At 52.0% G+C, this 17,661-nt stretch overlaps 2 protein-coding genes and 1 long non-coding RNA gene across 9 annotated transcripts; 2 read left to right on the plus strand and 1 right to left on the minus strand.

The window, feature by feature from the left end:
• The first annotated feature begins 91 nt into the window (after positions 1 to 91).
• On the plus strand, positions 92 to 7,481 carry TMEM106A (transmembrane protein 106A). 3 transcript variants are annotated; one of them, XM_029926919.1, is made up of 9 exons: positions 92 to 108; positions 475 to 615; positions 1,218 to 1,656; positions 2,948 to 3,011; positions 4,108 to 4,261; positions 4,766 to 4,906; positions 5,013 to 5,056; positions 5,553 to 5,606; positions 5,951 to 7,481. In XM_029926919.1, exons 3-9 carry the CDS (start codon positions 1,449 to 1,451, stop codon positions 6,069 to 6,071), a joined length of 786 nt encoding a protein of 261 aa, XP_029782779.1. In that variant the 5' UTR covers positions 92 to 108; positions 475 to 615; positions 1,218 to 1,448; the 3' UTR covers positions 6,072 to 7,481. The 3 variants fall into 3 exon arrangements, with proteins under 3 accessions (XP_029782779.1, XP_029782777.1, XP_029782778.1); XM_029926917.1 differs by having other exon boundaries at positions 98 to 172; XM_029926918.1 differs by lacking the exon at positions 92 to 108 and having other exon boundaries at positions 186 to 615.
• CCDC200 (coiled-coil domain containing 200) lies at positions 6,843 to 13,129 on the minus strand. 5 transcript variants are annotated; one of them, XR_003904355.1, is made up of 6 exons: positions 12,934 to 13,128; positions 10,574 to 10,704; positions 9,994 to 10,321; positions 9,494 to 9,523; positions 8,302 to 8,518; positions 6,843 to 6,965 (listed from the first exon to the last, which is right to left on the minus strand). XR_003904355.1 is itself a non-coding variant. In XM_029926930.1 (4 exons), exons 1-4 carry the CDS (start codon positions 13,021 to 13,023, stop codon positions 8,492 to 8,494), a joined length of 504 nt encoding a protein of 167 aa, XP_029782790.1. In that variant the 5' UTR covers positions 13,024 to 13,129; the 3' UTR covers positions 8,313 to 8,491. The 5 variants fall into 5 exon arrangements, 2 of the variants coding, with proteins under 2 accessions (XP_029782790.1, XP_029782791.1); XR_003904354.1 differs by having other exon boundaries at positions 10,574 to 10,707; XR_003904356.1 differs by lacking the exon at positions 10,574 to 10,704 and having other exon boundaries at positions 9,994 to 10,343.
• A 53-nt stretch (positions 13,130 to 13,182) lies between these two features.
• LOC115281536 lies at positions 13,183 to 15,295 on the plus strand. The gene is made up of 3 exons (XR_003904364.1): positions 13,183 to 13,547; positions 13,710 to 13,782; positions 14,979 to 15,295. It is a non-coding gene; the product is annotated as an uncharacterized LOC115281536 (long non-coding RNA).
• Positions 15,296 to 17,661: the final 2,366 nt, after the last annotated feature.

Consider the following 17,661-nt stretch of genomic DNA (forward strand, 5'->3'; position numbering starts at 1 on the left):
AAGCTGGGCGCTTCTCTGGCAGCAGTGTGGGGAGGGGGCGGGCCCCGGGGGGGGGCGGGCCGGAGGAGCTGGGGCGGAGCCTCCCCAGGCACGCAGTCAAAGCTTGGGGTGAGCGCCGGGGCCCCTGCACTTCCGATTCTGCTTGCAGCGGTTGCTGTCGCCCGGGGGTGGGGTAAGGCCCTCCAAGACCCTCCTTCCTTTCTGTCCCCTTTGGGAGGCAAGGGTCGCGGGACCTTCTGTGCCTTCTAGCCTGACGCAGGCACTCGCATGTAACAGGCTCGACTAACGGCCTCAGGGTGTCTGGCGGGACTTGAAATTCTCCCTCGATGAAGTCCCAGCTTCTGCGGCCACTCCCCAACTGGGGCCCCTGGCTGAGTCCCGGAATAGGGGAGGAAGCGAAGCGGCTTAGCCACCTGAGGCGGCGGGGACGCTGCTCCCATCCTCCCTCCAACGTGGCCTATTTTGCTCCCCCAGGCCTCTGCTGAAGGGGGCCACTAGCCTGGCCAGCCCCAGCCGTGGTCCCTCGGGTCACCCTACCCTACGAACCCTTCCCAAACACCATTCCAGAAATCTCACTCTTGGCTGACAGGAGCCCTGGATCCCTGACCGAACCAGGTAAGGCTCTTGATTTTTAGCCCAGCAAGGTCTGAATGCAGCTCACCTTGCCCATCCATTCCACCACAACTCCTGAGCCTTTGGGGAAGGATCTGGATTCTTAGCCATTACCATTCCTTAGTCAAGGATAGACCCTGACCTTTATCCCCACCCTTCCCCCAGCATTCTTTCCTATCACACAGAAAGCAGTGAGGAAGAGGTTTCTGCTCCCTTCCAGGGCTATGTTGAGGTTCTTAGCCACACCTGTGACCAGCCTAGCCTCCTTTCGCTTGTTTCAAAGAATCCCTGCCTTCCTGTTAAGCCAGCACCTGCCCCAGCTCAGGGATGGAAGCTTTCCTTCCACGCCTGGGCTGGGAGAGCTCAGGCATTTCTGCCCAGCTGTTCTAGACACCTCTTCAGAGTCCTCTTGCTGCAGAGGGTAAAGGGACTCTGGACTGCTGCTTCCCTCCACCACACCCCCACCCCCAGCCCTGTCCACTTCCTTCCCTTGAAGCAAATGACAGCTCAGCAACTTTCCCAGAAAAACAATTCAGTGCTCTGCCATTCACTTCTGGAAATCTCTTCTAGTGAAATAACTTCTGCTTTTCTCTTCCCTCTTACAGGCAGATTGAGCTCCTCTGCAGCAGTGAAGGAAAACCCACTGCCATTTCTGATGGAGAGGCCCCACGTAACTGCTCAGTCTTCCGTCCCCTAGCTTCCTTGGGCTGGAGCTTGCTGACATTGTGGTGGCGCTCCTTGCCAATCTGGAGACCCCAAACCAGAGTTACCTCCAGTGTCCGTGCTAGCAAGCTTAGCACTGAATTCTTTTCTTATTAGTGAAAACTCCCCGAGTGATGGGTGAGACGTTCTCCCAGTTGGGTTCTCGGGAGGATGAGAACAAGTCGATGCTGCCCCCCAGCCCAGCCATGGGCAGCAAGGCTGCCTGCCACTCCAGCATCCGATGCAGCAAGGCTTTCTGTTCCTGCCTGCCTCGTGAAGGAACTGCCGGTGCCAGCTTTGTGACTTGTCCCACCTGCCAAGGCAGAGGGGAGATCCCCACAGGTGAGTGGCCTGAGGATTTGGGAATGGCCTGGAATGCAGAACAAAAGCTCTTAGCAGCCAGCTGGTCAGGCCCCCTCTGAGCCTCCTTGAATGGGATTGGGTCTCACAGCTCTTGGTCCTCCCAGTTACAGCTAGACCAGCAAGAAGCCAGCTCTCCCTGGGCTCACTGCAGAGACACCCCCTTCTCCACCCCTCCTGCCCTGGCTGTGCCTCCCTGCCAGAGTTCAGCTCCAGCAGGTCCAGGGGTCCCTGAAGGATGGACAGTGTCAGCGAGAGGGAGGGAGGGAGGGAGGGAGGGATGAGAGAGCCACGAGATTCTTTCTGATCACCAGGTAGGCATCTCTACACTGACCTGAGAGTCCACTTTATTTATGGTAAAAAAATGTATGGGGCCTAGAACAGAAGTGGCATTTGCCTTAGACAATGATTTCTGATGACAAATGTCTTTGGTGTGTAAAAATTTCCCAGAACATAGATTTGTAGAAGACTCATGCATAACCTTTATCAATAATGATAGATGTAGGTGATTTAGATGCTTATCATACAGGGAAGGAAGGTATCTTTAGCATTTAAATACAAGACAATGTTTTTAGCATAGCAGAGGCTAAAGTTAGTTCTTTGTGAGCAGGGGTCAATAGCCTGTTTGTTTAAGGGGAAGAGAAACAGGATTCTCAGGAAATGCAATGTTTGCTCCCATAATCACAAAAGAAGAAGTTCCTACAATAAGTTCCTTCACAAGGTGCAATCAGCATATAGGGCCAGAATAACGGGACAAGTCACTCAGGATACCAATCAACAAGGTTCCGGTGGGGGGGGGGGGTTGGTGCTCAAGCAACAATAATTGAGCGGAGGGTAGATATCATCACCATCTGATGGGCCGGAGGCCCTGCAAACCCACCTTAACCTCACAAGGAATTTTCTCAACTTAGTTTAGAAATGGCTCCCAACACTCCCCAGCCCAGGGGGTCTCCGGCCTCCCCATTCCCTGAGCAACACTGAGCCTTAGGACTCAGGAAGTTAACAAATGACCTCCAAAGAAGCTCGGCTTCTCTCATTTGCTGGTGCCTTACAGAGATCCACACCTATTCATGAAAAGCTCACTTCCATTCTAGAGATGACAAAGCCGAGCTGCCAGCACCTGACCAGTGTTCCCAGTCCTGCTGTGGGGGCAGAGGTGCCACGCTTCCGACGCTGTTCTGTGGGATGGAGGGGTGCATCTGGGAGGCAGGCACAGGAAACCTTGGTCACAAATATTTCCTGGCCGTCCCTCTTACCTTCTTTCTCTCCACAGAGCTAGAGAAGCAGCTAGTGGCCCTCATCCCCTATGGGGACCAGAGGCTGAAGCCCAGGCACACGTAAGCCCCTCTTCTCCCCTCCGCTCCACGGGACGTCACCCCTCGGGACTGTTCTCTGTCTCCCCCCGCAATTGTTCTCTGGGTTCTTCCCCAAGAAAGCCTCACTGACTTCATACATACTAGCGCATTTCCAGAGATCTTCCTGGTTTCAGAGTGGGGCATAGCGGATGCCACCTGAGGGTGCTTGGTGTCCTTCTCCACAGTTTCAGTGCTTCCAAGAAGCATGGCTCCCTTGTGAAAACAGAGAGGATCTCTTGATTCCGCAGGCCTTTGAGAATGGAAGGAGGGGCTCTGGCTACAATTTGGGGAAATCGTTTTTCCTAAGAGCCTCCCTCGCTGTGGCAGTTCTGAGCTGCCTGGTCTCTTCCGGCTGGGATGGAAACCTAGCTGCTCCCTCTACTGAGATGCTTCAGAACTGCAGAGGCAGCCCTGAGTTTCACTGGGGGGTGGTCACCCTGTTTGTCATCCGGGTCTCTTTGGCATGAGTCCCTGCAACCTCTTCCCTCAGCTTCAGTCGGGGGCCACCACCCTGCCCTCCCCGACCACTACACCAGAATCTGAATTCGGCAGCACCCCTTGTAACATACGAATAAGGTGCTGTCCCTTTAATGCATATCTCAATTTTGAATCAGATGGACAGATGATGTCCTGTTCTGAATTCTCATATTCAGATTCAAGTGCATGTGGACGTTTCTTCCAGTGATGATAGCCAGCATTTGTTGAGCTTTCATTACGTGCCAGGACCTTGCCTTAACAAATTCCCTGAGGTGGGTACGCTTCCCTCCATTTTATGGATGAGGAAACTGAGGCTTCCAGAGGTGAAGTGGCTTGCGTGGAGTTACTGGGTCAGTGGGTTCAGAGAGCTGGGAATGGAAGTCAGGCCGCCTGCCTCCCAGTCCTGTGCTCCAGCTCACTCCGGGCCATATCTGAACCTAGGCTGGTCCTCCACATCTGGGTGGGGGGTAAACTTACAGCTGTGAGGGGGTTAGTGCAGGGGGAAGCCTTGTATATGGAGAGGAGTGTCTGAACAGCCCCCTGCTCAAAGTTGGTGTTCAGTCCCCTCCGCTCCCCTTCCCCATGTCTTGCCTTCCCACAGGAAGCTCTTCGTGTTCCTGGCGGTGCTTACCTGCCTTGTGACCTCCTCCCTCATCCTCTTTTTCCTGTTTCCCCGGCCCACCTCCGTGCAGCCCGCAGGCCTCAACTCCTCCACAGTGGCCTTTGATGCGTCTCATATCAACATCACCATAACGGTGGGTGGGTGGATGCCCGCACCCCTGGGCCCAACCCCGCCTTACCAGCAACTCTTCTCTAAGGCCCTTATGCGGTGGTGCAGTCCAGGGCACAGCACGGGCAGCCAGGGATTGGCACTCAGGGGGTGTGGAGGGCTGGGAGAAGCAGGGGCGGTCACGAGCCCCAGAACAGATTGTGTAGGATTGGGACTGTACACAGTGAGTGGTCAGAATTGGGACCAGAGGAAAAAAAAACACGGAGCAGCCGGGGGGCATAGCTGAGACCTGGGGGGGGGGGGTGCAGAACTGAAGAGACTGAAGAGAGAAGCCTCGCACGGTGAGACTGGGTCCTATGCCAACCTATGTCTTCCAGCGACCCTTTGCCAGGAAGAGCTCCTCCAAGGGGCTCCTGGCGTGTAGTGGGAGTGAAGGTCAGCCAGGCCTGGGCGTTTTGGAAGCCATTTGACATCTCCTTTCAAAGGATGGTCACCCTCTCACTTCCCGTTTCCTCTTCTTTCTCTTCAGAATATCTTAAACATCTCCAATAGTAACTACTACCCCGTCACCGTGACCCAGCTGACCATTGAAGTGCTACATCTGTCCCTCGTGGTGGGGCAGGTCTCCAAGAACCTCCTCCTACACATCGGACCTTTGGCCAGTAAACAGGTGACCCCTCTCCCTGGACAGCCCTGCCCACAGGTGTGTGGACACGTTTGGGGGTGGGAAGGGCCAGCTGGGGCTGGGACTCACCCTGTGCCCATTTGGTTGACAGATGTTTTATGCGGTGGCCACCGAGATAGGGGATGAAAACACCTAGTAAGTATCCCTTGATCTCTTCTCCCTTAGCCTCTTTTTTGGTTGGAAACCCAATTTTCATCCCTACCAGATTTCCTGATGGCTTAGGAAACCCTGCAGCCAGCATTCGGCCCTCACTCTCGTGGCCAAGACTGCAGTGTGCACGGGCTCAGGGTCCCCAGCCTCTGTCTGTGTAGACCTAGGTTGGAATGAAAACAGGCCAGAATTTGGTTAATGCTTACAGCTTGTGACCTTGAGCTTTTCAGCCTGAGGCTGTCTTGTTTTCTGTTGAAGGAGGGCCTAGGGCATACCTGGGCCAGGCCTGTGGGGCTTGGAGGAATGATATTGCAGCAACGGTGACATGCTCACCTTAGGCTGAGGGAGAGAGAAAGAGGGGGTGGCATTTGGGGATGCCTGATGGAAGAGAGCCTAGGAGGCGAGGATGCAGGGACCCACGGGTCTCCTCCTAGGTGACAGGCTGCTCTGTGTGAACTGTCCCATGTTCTTTCTCTCTCAGCAAAATCTGTTCCTGGATGAAAATCAAAGTCCACCATGTACTTCTGCACATCCAGTAAGTAGGGCTAGGGGCCCTGGTGTCCCCCTCTTGGACTTCTGACCCCAGGCTCCCCTCTGCTCCACCTTGTGGGAGGAGTCATCCAGAGCTAACTCCACTCCTGAGAATAGCAGGTCCAGCCCCTTCCCTAGATCCCACCTCCCTTGTAAGCCATTGGTGTGACAGCCACAGAGCTACCTGGACGGCAGGTGGGACAGCTATCCCAGGTGCCTTGGCTGAGTGGGGAACAGAAGGAAGAGGGTGGGGTGTCTGAGGGACCCTGCTTCTCCCAAGACAGCAGGGCAGGCCGAGAGCTTTCTTCTTCCTCTCAGACATGGCAACAAAGCTTGCTTCCCTTCCAGGGGCACCCTGACCTGCTCCTACCTGAGCCATTCAGAGCAGCTAGTCTTCCAGAGCTATGAATATGTGGACTGCCGGGGAAACACGTCAGTGCCCCACCAGCTGGCCCCTCACCCGCCATGACCTGTCTGCTGCCCCCAAACTCCAGGCCGCTGCCAGCCTAGGCTGTGTCTCCCAGCGCCCAAGGAAGGACTCCAGTGACTTTGCCAAAGGGAAAGCCCTGCTTTATTAAACCTCGCTCCCCACATGCACTCAGCACAGGAAGCTCTCGGTGGAAGTTAACTTTACACACACGGGCACACGCATCCCCTGATTTACACACACACACAAAGAAGTTTGGTTCTTCTAGGAGTTTTCCCCTTGGTCTGTCCTGAGGAAAGTCTGACCTGATGTTCTTCAGAGCTGCCAGAGCCCCTGGAGTGGCGCCTGCCCTTTCGGGGCTGAGCACCTTGGTTGCCTAACTTCTCGAGGGCTGGCTTTCCTCCAGCCTGGATGAAGAAAGCTTTCATTTTATCTGGCTCTTAAAACATGGATCTTTTTCAAGCTCTCCACCCAGGGATGGGACTGTGACTTGAGGACCTCCATGCTGTCTCGTGCCACCCTGCTTTGGTCATGTGACAAAGGGATGGTGATGGTCTGCTTCTCTCCTGGTAACTTGTCCCCTGCCGGCAAGATTGGCCAAGGCCCTTTGGCCCCGCATCCTCCCTGGTTAAGGACTGTTCCAGTTCCTAGGAAGACAGGGCCCTTCTCAGGCTAAAGCTTCTCCCCGCCCACAAAATAGATTTATTATTCTCGTCACAGCAGGAGCCAAAGTAGTAGGGGAGGGGAGGAGGCACCCCCTCCGCCTGTCCAGGAAAAACCCTATGCAGGAAAAACGGAGAGGAGGAGACAGAATCATCCGATAAGGTGTCTATTGAAGGAAAGCTGCTTTCTGGCTGGTGGTGCGACCACAATCCTGAGTCCATGTGAGGACACAGAGAGGTCGAATGGTGGTCCCAGCTGCTCCCCCGGGGGAACCTGCAGAGGCGAACCTATCCTGAGTCTCAGGGTCCAGCCACGCTGCTGGGCCCTGCAGCTTCCCCGGCTTAGCCCCAGGGCCCATCCTGCACACCCAGAGGCCTTGGCCTCTGCTCCCTCCCCCGCCCACTCCGGGTATTGACACTATGGAGCTGTAAATCAGTAGGGACCGGCCTTGACCTCTCTCTTTGCTGTCGCTCAGATGAAGCTAAGTCCCGGATAACCCGGATAACAGGCTCCAAGCAGAGGCTGTTTTGTAGCTGAGCCGGAATGATAATTGCTCACTAACGGTGGCTGTGGTTTTCCTCAGGCAGGGACATGAACTTAGGTGGTGGGGAAAGTGAATGTGAAGCTGGATGGCCGGAGAGGCAGGAAGTGTCACAGCACCCGGCTAGTTAGCTGGGGCGCGGCATCGAGAAGGTGCTGGCTGGAGCACAGAAGTCCAGAAAGGCCAGGCCAGTTTCTGCTGTGTGTAAGGTTTACATTGTGTTCAATAAACTGTATTTGCCGGTGTTAGAAAGTCTCCTGTGAGTGGGAAGGGAGCTGGTGGACACTCCCATGCTGTTTTAGTGTTCGGGTAGGTGGTGTTGAGCTCTAGTCCCCCAGGCCCTGAGCTCCTCTGGTAACATGCACGGCTTTTCTGGCTTCCGATAGATTGCTCCCAGGAGCTTGCTCTCTGTCTATCTCTCTCTTTGTCTATTAAGCTCCCTCCCTACTTTAATATTCCTGTTCTGTGCCCCCTCCCCACCTCCCCATCTGCTCCGCTCAGGAAACACTGCACTGGGGGGCCCCTTGAGCCTGACCCACAGGCCATGCTGTGTGGGCTACAGCGAAGGGCTCCAGGCATCCCCTCACCAGTCCAAGGTAGAAAAGGGGGCGGACTGGGAGATCCACGGTGTCAGCTTCAGGAGGTCATCAGGGGGCTGCCTCCGCCACACACAGGGAAGGAAGAGAGCAGGTCCCCCCCTCCAAGGTCAGGCGTTCTGTGCTTGAGGCTACAGCCCCCCCTTTACTCTGAGCTCTTTTCCACCCGTGCCTCCCATCATCCATGCAACCACTCAGCACCCACTAAGGGCCTGGCATTGGGGGGGGCCTGCCTGACCCCTCTAATGCTGCTCCAGGCCTGCCAAGGGGGTAGGGGTGATGGCTCTGGCTAGAGTCCCAAACCTAGAGCCCCCCCCAAAGACCTATCCTTGCTAAACCAGGGCTGGAAGTGGTGCTGTAGACTTTGGAGAGTCAAGACTAAGCTCCCCCATTGGCTCTGCCTACAGAAGCATGGAATTACCTTCTTCTCCCACCCACTCTGCCCGCTTCATCCCAGCCCCACAGAGCTGACCAGTCTGTTCATTCTCTTCAGGAGGACATCACATTTTATTCCCAGCTGGCCTTCTCTTCTAGAGTGGATCAGGAGCGGAGACAGGGGCCGTTGGAGTGGAGATGCCACCGGGGTTGAGAAAGTGTGGGGCTGATCATCTGGGTTTCTTTTTCTTTCTGATGGCCAGTGGGCTGGGGGGTCTATCTCTGGATCACCATTGCTGAATGTAATTCATGGACTGGGAAGAGGGAGAGACAGGAGGCAAACCGGGTTAGTTCGTTTCTGGGCCTGCTGGTTCCAGAACATTGATCCAGCCCTTTGAGGCCAGAGGAGTCAAGGTAAAATGGAGCAGCCCAGTCCTCCTCCTAAAAGGGCTAGAGCGCCGGGGTCTCTCATCCTTTGTACCCGTGTCCGAGAGCCCTGCTCTCCTAAGCTTGTACCGTTTATGTCCTGCCCACCAAGAGTGACCGGCCTGGGTTTGAAGGCCTACAAGGAACAAGGTTCTAAACTAAGTGCTTTTGATGCCTTCTCCTTTCACTGCCACATTCACTGGTCCTGACGCCTCTATTGAGGAAGCAGCATTGTCGTTCTGTTTCTGGATGGGGCGGATGAGTGAGTGGCGCTCCTGAGACGCCCAGCCTCTGACGTCAGGTCTCGCCTTCCCCCTGCTCCACCTGCCCTTAAACAGCAGATTGTCGGGGTGCCTGCGGGGAGGTCAGTCGGTTAAGCGTCCAACTTCGGCTCAGGTCATGATCTCACAGTCCATGGGTTCAAGTCCCGCATCAGGCTCTGTGCTGACAGCTCAGAACCTGGAGCCTGCTTCATATTCTGTGTCTCCTTCTCTCTCTGCCCCTCCCCTGCTTGCTCTCCACCTCTCTCTCTCAAAATAAGACATAAAACAAATTTAAAAAAAAAAACAACAGATCGTCAATTTCTCCATTTATGTTTAGTGCTGAGCAGCAGGCCTTCCTTGGACGTTTTTGTAAAGGCAACAAATTGAGGACTGGACCATTCAAAAGTGACTATATAATTGCATATAAAGACTTTTTATAATTAACTTTATAAAATGTAAATGATCGCAGCCCCTTCCACAAAGAAGCCTCTCTAGGACTCCACACACACGTGCACACGTGCACACTCTCAGACACACAGCCAGAGTCCACCTGCCTTTTCCACTGTCTCACCGTGAGTCGAGAGTGCTCCGTGTATTTACCTGGATTAGATTGGAATGGTTTCTGGACACCTAATGATGAAGCAAAGCACATGTTACTCATCTGACAGTTTCTGCAAATGGATCACGGCAGAGCTGGGCCCTTTATTATGGGTGGGGGGTGGGGTGCAGGCAGTGGCAGCTTAGGGCAAGGCACCAACCGAGCCCACCTGGAAAATTCCCAACTGGGAAGCTGTACGGGGATTCCCTGTCCCAGACCTGTTGGGGCTCAGTATACTGTCATGAAGCCCGCCCTCTGGCCACCCTCACCCTGGAGGAGGGGCCACCAGCTTTTCAGACACCCTCTGCAAAAGGTGTCTGCAGCCTCCTTTGCAGCCCCAGAGAAATGCAAAGGTACCCACAGGAAGGCGGGAACCCACAGGAAGAGGTCCTCAAATAAAGGCCAAAGGTGCAAGAGGGAGTCAGATACAGTGGGAGGACAGATGTGGAGGCTGGACTGTTGGGTGCTCTCTCCTCAACACCTCCCTTCCCAGGCATCTCACCAGTGTTTTGAGGAATTTCTGTGCATCCTGGGAATCTGTTAGGGTTCGATTGCCCTGGCAATTGATGGGCCCCTAGTGAGCCAAGCTGGGGGCCTGGCCTTTGAGAATCCTGCAGAACGCGCACGGAGGTGCACTGAATAAGAGGGTCTTGGGCATTCTGTGGCCTTGGCGGCGGGATCTGGGAGTGTTCCTGGAGCTGTGGCCGGGGCGCTTGCGCTTGGTCGGGGGGCGCCCGCGGCTGTGGCTGCGCCCTTAGCTGCCCCAGTGGCTGCTGCTCCTGCTGAGATGTCAGAAGTGGCCGGGTATTGTCCTCAGATTGGAGTTCCTCCTGTTGGGAGTTCCTTCAGTTTCTGGCAAGAAGCCCCCAGCAAGTGGCATCATCCTCCCTCCCCACCCAGGGACCCATCTGCCAGGACACCTCGGAGAGCCAGGCAAGCAAGGAATGGAGAAACAGAGGTGGCAGGAAAGGCCCTATTCCGGGGAGTAGAAAGTCCCTTCACCCACCCCAACACCGTTTCTTTGGTGACAGTGCCCCCTGTCCCAGCCCTGGTCCAGGAAACAGCAGTCTCTGAGCACCTACCTCCCAGCTCAGGGGCTATGCACTGAAAACAGTTTGCAGTGCAGGAGAAAGAACAAAGAATACTTTCTTGCAAATGCTTTGAAACCTCACTGTCCAGTTGAAATATATGCATGCCACAAGTAATTTAAACTCTTCTGGTAGCCACATAAAAAGTAAGAAGAAACAGGTGGCGCTAATTTTAATTTGTTAACCCAAAACATCCAAAACGTAATCAGCATGAAAATATTGGTAAGATTGCTTACATTCCTTGTTTCTGTACTAAGTCTGCAAAACCCATTATCTATTTTATATGTAACAGTACCTCTTAATATGGACACTAGATTTTTATCGAAACTAATTGCTTTATATTAGGTTTCATAAAATGGAAAGTTGGAAAAGATTTACGTGGCACCTGGGTGGCTCAGTCTATCAAGTGTCGGACTTCAGCTCCGGTCATGATCTCATGGTTCCTGAGTTCCAGCCCTGCATTGAGCTGTCTGCTGGCAGTGTAGAGCCTGATTGGGATCCTCTGTCTCCCCCTCTCTCTGCCCTCCCCTGCTCACGCTCACACGCATGCTCTCTCAGAAATAAACATTTTAGGGGCGCCTGGGTGGCTCAGCCAGTTAAGCGTCCGACTTCGGCTCAGGTCATGATCTCACAGTTTGTGGGTCTGAGCCCTGCACTGGGCTCTGTGCTGACAGCTCAGAGCCTGGAGCCTGCTTCGGATTCTGTCTCCTTCTCTCTCTGCCCCTCCCCAGCTTATGCTCTGTCTCTCTCATTCTCTCAAAAATAAACATTAAAAATTTTTTTAACATTTAAAAGAAATAAACATTTTAAAAACAATAAAGTTATTTTTTTTTAATTTTTAACTTTTTTTTTTTTTTTTTGAGAGAGAGACACAGAGTGTGAGCAGGGGAGGGCCAGAGAGAGAGGGAGACACAGAATCTGAAGACAGGCTCCAGGCTCTGAGCTGTCAGCACAGAGTCCAACACGGAGCTTGAACCCACAAGCCGTGAGATCATGACCTGAGCTGAAGTCGGCTGCTTAACTGACTGAGCCACTCAGGCGCCCCAAAACAATAAAGTTCTTTAAAAAAAAAAAAGATTTATAGGAACGTCTAGGTGGCTCAGTCGGTTACGCCACCCGCTTCTGCTCAGGTCATGATCTCATGAGTCGTGAGTTTGGGCCCTGACGGGCTCTGTGCTAACAGTGCAGAGCCTCCTTCATCTTCTGTCTCCCTCCTCTCTGGTCCTCTCCCTCCCCCTCAAAACTAAATAAAAATAAAGCATTAAAAAAAAAAAACTGGGGCACCTGGGTGGCTCAATCAGCTGTGTCAGACCCTTGATTTTGGCTCAGGTCATGATCTCACAGTGGTAAGATCCAGCCCTCGAGTCAGGCTCCATGCTGACAGCGCTGATCCTGATTGCGATTCTTTCTCTCTCTGCCCCTCCCCTGCTCCTGTGCTCCCACTCATGTTCCCTCATTCAAAATAAACATTAAAAAAAAAAAGTTCAATGGTATCTTAAAAAGAAAAGGATTTTTATATCCATATTGTTTTAAACATACTTAAAAGCTTTCCAATATATAAAATGACATTTGTTTTTAAATTTATATTTAAATTAATTAAGTGTATATAAAATGTAAAAGTCAGTTCCTCAGTCTCACTAGCCTCATTTCAGGGCTCGACAATACACAGGCGAGTGGCCACCCTTTTGGACAGCACAGCTTTAAAACCTCTCAGGTCCGGGGCACCTGGGTGGCTCAGTTAAGCCTCCGACTCTTGATTTCGGCTCAGGACATGATCTCATGGTTCTCGAGATCTAGCCCTGCATCTCTCTGTGCTGACAGCGCTGAGCCTGCCTCTCTGTCTCTGCCGCTCCCCTGTTGTGCTCACATGCACATTCTCGGTCTCTCTCACAAATACACATTAAAAAAATACTTTTTAAAGTTTATTTAGAGAAAGACACAGAGTAACACTGAGAGAGGGAGACGTAGAATCCCAAGCAGGCTCCAGGTTCTGAGCTGTCAGCACAGAGCCCGACACAGGGCTTGAACTCATAAACTGCGAGATTGTGTCCTAAGGTGAAGTCAGGCGCTCAACTGACTGAGCCACCCAGGTGGCCCAATAAATAAAATGTTTTTTAAAATAAAATCTCTCAGACCTGACCCTCCCTGGGTCCCTCACTAGGCCTCAGTCTAGTTCAACAGCAAAGCCGAGTTACCCTCGTACATACACGCACACACAGAACATCCTGGAGAACTTCAAAGGACCTTACTTTCCTCCTACCCCCGGCAAAACATTGACCAAATAGTTTCCTAGGGATCTTCCCATTCCCTTCCCGCCCCTCGAAGCCCTGATGAACCTGACCCCTCTCATGCACCTGCTGCTGCTGCTGCTGGGCCATCACCCTCCTTCTCCGGTCCAAAGCCATCTGCCTGCGTCGGGCCTCCCAGTGGTAAGCGCTGCCCATGATGGTGGGGGCGGCAGAAGCAGGTGGAGGCAGGCAGAGCCCAGGATACTGCCACTGCCCCCACCGCCTGTTTTTCCTTTCACTCCCACCCCACTGCCTGTAACCAGAACCACCTCACAATGCGGCCACTGCCACTACCCCACTACCGGGGCAACTAGGCAGCACCCCAGCTCTGGGGAGGAGGGAGGTCATCCTCCAGAGCTGCCTAATGAGTGTCTGTAATGTACCTTTCTCTCCAAGGCCCTCTGCAGGCATCTCTCCACCTTAGCTTTGAGTTTGTCAAAGGGATAGTTGTCCCCAGGGACAATTTCTGAGTCAGCTGGCTTTTCTCTCTGATTTCTTCCTACCACCCTTCCAGGATCCCAGCATCCTCACCTGGCCCTCTGCTGATCTGTCCCTCCCCACCACCAGAGTTCTCAGGAGTTCCCTCAGTCCTCCGTCTCCTCCAGTTGTGCTGAGTCAGGAGGAAAGAAAATGTAAAATCCAGCTGACCTTCACTGGAGTCTGAGCCCCATGAAGGCAAGGTGGCTAATTACTGAGTGGCCTAGTCCTGGGAATTTATAATATTGGGCTCAAGCCTAGTGCCTACCTCTTCCTCTGACCCTGGAAACCCTATATAACCCTCTCTGGATCTTAGTTCCCTGCCCATAGAACAAGAAGGATATGACTTGTTACCTTCTTCACAGGACTGGTACCAGGACCGAGTGGATTAATGGATGAGAAATGTACAAGACGAAGTATAAACTTGTATGGCTACAGGTTGGTATTTATTATCCTACCTGATATTCATCCCTGGGAGGTGGAATGGTCAGGGGAAGGGATCATTTCCTGCAACCCAGGCAGGCTTCTGGGGGCAGGGACTGGGTAGGCTATTGACCTACCTCCTGCATACACGTGCCGTTACCCCCAGATAACAATCTTTCGAGAAGCAGCAGAGCCTGAGCAGTATCTGGTCTGGAGTTAGGGGAAGGGTATGGGTGAAAAGGGCTTCAAACCCAGCCACAGCTTCAAACACTGTGCTGGTGGAAAGTAGGGTGCGGTGGGAGAGTGACAAGGGAAAGCAACTTTAGAACCAGAGAGTAGGTCCCTAGAAAACCTGTCAATTCAGGTGGCTGCTCTAGTGGATTCAGACAGAATTAAGCCTGAGCCACCTACTAGCTGGTGACACCTAAGGTAGGTCACTCAGTCTCTCTGAGCCTTTCCTGTGAAACTTTATGTAGAGGCCGCTTTCAGGCAGAATGTAGACAGGGCCCACAGTGAGCGGCCACCTAAGCTGAAAACAGATTCATCAGGATACCCACCTCAAAACAGCCATAGCCACTAACTAACTGACTTACAAGCAGACACAGTTCCCAAAAAGGGAAAAGTCCATGTGTCCCCATACCTCCTCACCTTCCCCCTTTAAAAAAAAGCCATGAGGGTGTGGTGCCTGGGTGGCTCAGTCGGTTGAGTGTCCAGCTTTGGCTCAGATCATGATCTCGTGGTTCGTGGGTTCAAGCCCCACGTCAGGCTCTGTGCTGACAGCTAGCTCAGAGCCTGGAGCCTGTCTTTAGATTCTGTATCTCCCTCTCTTTCTGACCCTCCCCTGCTCATGTTGTCTCCCTCTCTCTCTCAAAAATAAATAAAACACTAAAAAAAAAAGTTAAAAACAGCCCCAAGGGTGCCTAGGTGGCTCATTTGGTTAAGTATCCAACTCTTGATTTGGGCTCAGGTCATGATCTCACAGTGTGTGAGTTTGAGTCCCATGGCAGGTGACTGGGATTCTCTCTCTACCCCTCCCCTACTCATTCTCTCTCTCAAAATAAATAAACAATAAATAAACAAACAAATAAGTAAATAAATAAGTAAATACAGCCCCCACTGCCTCATTGCCAACAGCCTCTCCCCTGCTGTCCTGTCTGCCGCTGCTTTGTGGTGTATTCCGTAAATATCTATCCCTTCTGTTCTGCCTCTAGTGAATCCTTTCACTGATCGGACCATCACCTGATCAGGACACTCACATTTGGGACCCCCACTGCCTCACATTCAGAGGCCCTCATTCAATCGGGAAAGACACCACAGTTTGGAAGACCCCATGGAATGCTTGGAAAGGGCCTGCCCTCACCGTGAGCATGAGCCAGTCCTCTTGCCGGAGGAAGGATTTCCAAGGTGAATCTGGCAAGACTGTGCCTTCCACCTCCCTGTGTGGCTGCCTCTCCCAACCCCACGTCGGGCCTCAGACTTCCCTCCAGTTCCGGGATTCTTCTCCATATAAAACTCCACCCCTTTCGTTCTGGATTGTAACTCCTATTGGCCCTTAGGGAACTTCCCAGGTTATTACTTGATTGTATCCACTAGTACTTTTGCACTTATTATATTTATTTTAGAGAGAGAATGTGAGCAGGGGAGAGGGACAGAGTAAGAGAGAGACTCTTAAGCAGGATCCATGCTTAGTATGGAGCCCCACAGAAAACTTAATCCCACCACCCTGGGATCATGATCTGAGCCGAAATCAAGAGCCAGATGCTCAAACTACTGAACCACCCAGGCTCCCGGACATTTGCATATTGTATATTTAAGTGGGCTGGGTTTTTAAAATTTTTTTAATGTTTATTTTTGAAAAACAGCATCAAAGACGGAGGGGCAGAGAGAGAGAGGGAGACAGAATCCAAAGCAGGCTCCAGCATAGAGCCCCAAGTGGGACTCAAACTCACGAACTGTGAGATCATGACCTGAGCCAAAGTCAGATGCCCAACCAACTGAGCCACCCAGGCTCAGGCAAAGGCAGGTAAATCCCATGAAATGCCAGCTGTGTTGTTTATTACATGTACAAATGTGGTCTAGTTGCCCTCTCTCTGATCAGTTTCCTTACCGGCAAAGTAGCGCTAATAATAACTTTATGCTATGATGATTGAAGGAAATACTCCATGTCTATCGTGCACAGGAGTCAGCAAACAGAAGCTTTGACACCCCAATAAACCCTTCGTAAGTTGAAAGTGTAAGCCAAAAATGCATTTAATACATCAACCTATGAAACATAATGTCATAGAATAATCTATCATAGCTACTAACTCAGAAAACAAATGGGTAAACCCTGGCCCGCGGTCCCAGCCAATTGCTCCATCTTGGGGGAATCCAGAGGGGAATGGACAAATCAAAACTATAGCGCCTGTCAGTGTCTACCAGCACTGTTACCAAGCAAACATGGATAAATTCTTTGCAAGAGAAGCCAATAACTCAATAGGGGAGGGCTTGAAAAAGGGAAAGGGAGAGATTTATTTCAGGTGCCAGCAGGTTGGGAAGATGACAGCCTCAAACACTGACAATCGACCTCTCCAACAGCAAGATGGACATCTAGAGTTTTATAGAGGTTTTGGGGGATGGGTACCTGCAAGAGAGAAGGCGGAGAGCATATGATCATGGGCTGGGGAGGGGGGTCAGTATGTGTTCAGCCCATGATTAGGGGCAAGGAAAGGAACATGTGAAGTGTGGTCTTCTAGATGTTCCATTGTTATCAGGGCTTTTCTAGTCTGGCAATTGGAATGTTCCAGTCATTGTCAATGCCTCATGAAAATGCACTAAGAAATAACGATTGGTGGGATGCCTGGGTGGTTCAGTCGGTTAAATGTTGGAATTTGGCTCCGGTCATGATCTCACAGTTTGTGAGGTCAAGCCCCAAGTAAAGCTCTCTGCTGACAGCATGGAGCCTGCTTCAGATCCTCCGATCCTCTCTCTCTGCCTGTCTCCTGCTCACTCTCTCTCTCTGTCAAAAAACAAATAAAAACATTAAAAAAAACCATTGGGGTCTGTAGTAGACCAAGAGGTTTCATGGACAACAAATAGCTTAGCCTAGCCTACCTTAAATGTGCTCAGAACGTTAGCTAGGATGCAAAGGGAACTTACTCAAATAAAAAGGCTGAAAGCCAACAGCAAAAAGGCGGAGAGGAAGGGACAAAAGGAGGGAAGAACCAGCAGTTCCTGTCAAGAAGGCACACAGGTAGGTGTTCCACTTAATAGCCCCTGTGTGAGCCAGTTTGAGACCTACTGGAACTGAAGACCCACAAAGAAGCCTCCCTAGGTTGTTCTGAAGTTACCTTTAGTTCTTTATAATACACAGATCTGGGGCGCCTGGGTGGCTCAGTCGGTTAAGCGTCCAACTTTGGCTCAGGTCATGATCTCGTGGCTCTAGTGAGTTCAAGCCCTGCATCGGGCTCTGTGCTGACAGCTCACGGCCTGGAGCCTGCTTCGGCTTCTATGTTCCTCTCTCACTCTGCCGCTCCCCTCGTCATGCTCTCTCTCTCTCTCTCTCTCTCTCTCTCTCTCTCTCTCATAAATAAACATTAATAATAATAAAAAAAGATCTTCTCCTACAGGTGAAATTTTCTGACATTTTTTGAACATACCGTGGAGGCTGTAGCATGTTGGCATGCTAGGCACACACAATTAAATTTTTTGTGTGTTTTTTTAAAATTTATTTTTGAGAGACAGAGAAAGACAGTGCAAGCAGGGGAGGGTCAGAGTGAGAGGGAGATACAGAATCTGAAGCAGGCTCCAGGCTCTGAGCTAGCTGTCAGCACTGAGCCCGATGCGGGGCTCAAACCCACGAACTGTGAGATCATGACCTGAGCTGACGCTAAACCGATTGAGCACCCAGGTGCC

This window comes from Suricata suricatta, chromosome 17, assembly GCF_006229205.1.
Source record: "Suricata suricatta isolate VVHF042 chromosome 17, meerkat_22Aug2017_6uvM2_HiC, whole genome shotgun sequence".
Classification (NCBI taxonomy): domain Eukaryota; kingdom Metazoa; phylum Chordata; class Mammalia; order Carnivora; family Herpestidae; genus Suricata; species Suricata suricatta.